Source organism: Egretta garzetta, unplaced genomic scaffold (genome assembly GCF_000687185.1).
Source record: "Egretta garzetta isolate BGI_Z169 unplaced genomic scaffold, ASM68718v1 scaffold4, whole genome shotgun sequence".
In the NCBI taxonomy this organism is placed as follows: domain Eukaryota; kingdom Metazoa; phylum Chordata; class Aves; order Pelecaniformes; family Ardeidae; genus Egretta; species Egretta garzetta.
This window is the reverse complement of record NW_009259329.1, coordinates 2,370,961-2,373,093: the sequence shown is the minus strand read 5'-3', so window position 1 is coordinate 2,373,093 and position 2,133 is coordinate 2,370,961. Positions and strand designations below refer to the sequence as shown.

Sequence of the window (2,133 nt, the reverse complement as noted above, 5' to 3'; positions counted from 1 at the left end):
GGTGGTGGCAGCAGAGGGGAGAAAGGGGAAAACAGGTTGGGTCTCACGCGTGTCCCTCCCCTTTTGCAGGCAGGTGGAGAGAGCTGCTCAGCACAGGAGGAAGAGGAACCTATTCCAAAATTACTCCAGTGATGGACCTCACAGGTTAGGGGAGAAAGAAGGAGACAAAGCCCCTGTATGAAGTACTTACCCTGTGCAGTGTGCGGCTGTCATCACCCAGTTGGGGGCCACCAGGAAGCCTCCGCAGGCCAACACCCCTAGCTTCAGGTATGCCATGTAAGGATGGGAGTGGGGCTGAGCCTCGTGGCCCCCCACAATCCGACCCTGTAGAACACCTGCAAGACACCCCACCGTAGGATGAGCCGGTGGCTGCTGAGGTCAGAGCCCAGACCAGCAGCCTCACCCACGGCAGCCCAGCTTACTGGCATTGGCCCATGGGCAGCAAACCAGGAGTAGCAGGGCCAGCAGTAGCTGGGGCTGGCACATCTCTCCCCACAGCTAGACGCTCCTTCCAAGATGTGTGGAAGTCTGAGTCTCCTGGTGCCCAAGGGCTGGTTTTATACCCTCGGGCCAGCTGTACCCAGCAGCCAGGAAACCATGTGCAATGGCCTGATTGCGCTAATCAGAGCAGCGCAGCATCCCTGCAGGTCCATCTGCATCTCCGCTGCCCCAGCCTGCTCACATGCCCCACATGCTCTGAGGCTGTGATTGAGGAGAGATAGAGCAGGACAGAAAGGCCAGGGCAGAGAGTGCGTGGTATGCCACAGCCCTAAAGCCTCAGGGGTGCTGAGGAGCAGTGTTCAAGCTGTGATTCAGCATTTCTCCCGCAGTTTGGCTGCAGGACAAATCACATCAACCTGCTTGAAAGCATGGTGTCTTGGAGCTCTGGCAATCAAGCTGTCTCATGCCGTACCTTCAGTAGTTCATGCCAGTTGCTCCTGGGAGTGATCAGATCACTTCATGCTTTGTTGGTAAGTGCAGTGACTGCGGATGGTCTTTCCTTTCTGTGCTTTCCCCTCTGCAGCCGGTCCGGCCACTGGCACGTCTGTTCAAATGGGACCAGAGGAAGCCTCCACCAACCCTGCTCTGGATTCTCTGCTCTCTCCCTTCCCTGACCTGAACCTGCCTGCAAACCAGGCTGCTATTGCTAGCTTCACCTCGTCTCTAGCAAAGTGTGGTTTGGTGCAGCCAGGTTCTGCACGCCTCCTGCACCCAGCCTCGTCCTTCCTGTTTTGAGTGTTAGTCGGGATTAAACCTTCCCTCAGATGCTCTCCAGAAATCTTCTCTGAGCCCTGAAGTCCAGCCCTTTCCCTTGCTTTGCTCCATAGGCACCAAAGCCTGGCTTAGGGGCAAACCAGCAGGCAAGTGCCTGACCATGGCTGTCCTCATGTGACAAGGGGGACAGAGCCCAAGAGCGTGGAGGTGCCGCTGGGTTGTGTGAGCACCCGCAGGGTAGGGGAGCCAGGTCTCTGGCCAGCATGCCAGTTTGTAGAGCTGGAGCAGTGCTCTCCTCTCCTGCCCAGTGAAGCTGAGGGCAGCTGCCCACCATTCCTAAGCAAAGCAGCCACTCCACATCACCTTGCTCCACTGTGTAGATGAACAACTTGCTGTTGAAAGGATGGGGGGAGCTGGAGGATAATGCCTCCTTTTCATCCCTGGAGTACTTTTAATCTGGTCCACCTAGGCAGGAATCCTCTCAGAGGCTCTGGCTGAGGTCACTACAGATTCTCTGCAGGCACCTGGTCTAAATAAGCTAATTTGGGCTTGTAACTGCAGCCAGGAACTGGTAAAAAACCACAACAGACAAAGGCAATAGAACAATTAGCACCCCAAGCCTTCATTGTCACCCCATCCCTCCAGAATCCTTGTTCCTGCTGTGGGAGATTTTTCTACCCAAAGACCTGGTCTGTGTGTCTGTTCCCTGGGACACTTTCTGCCAACGTTCCTCAGGGACCTGCAGGTCACTTGAAGAAAATGAGGATTGCTTAACCCTAAATCACCATCTCTGGAGCAGTCTCTGATTACCAATCCTAATGCAGCTCTGTCACCGATGGTTTACACTCAGCTATGCCTGCTCAAGACCTGATACCAGCTTTGCTTCCTTCTGAGTGTGATTTCAGGTTAAAACGCAAC

The 2,133-nt window shown here is 55.0% G+C and overlaps 1 protein-coding gene across 1 annotated transcript in view; it reads right to left on the bottom strand.

Annotated features, from left to right (window-relative positions):
• LOC104124380 (mast cell protease 1A) overlaps nucleotides 1–515 on the bottom strand; it is a 2,097-nt gene extending 1,582 nt beyond the window's left edge. The window contains 2 exon segments of the mRNA XM_035892289.1: nucleotides 162–335; nucleotides 423–515. Coding sequence (XP_035748182.1) covers nucleotides 162–335; nucleotides 423–486 — 238 coding nt within the window. The 5' untranslated portion in view covers nucleotides 487–515.
• Between the last annotated feature and the right edge of the window lie 1,618 nt (nucleotides 516–2,133).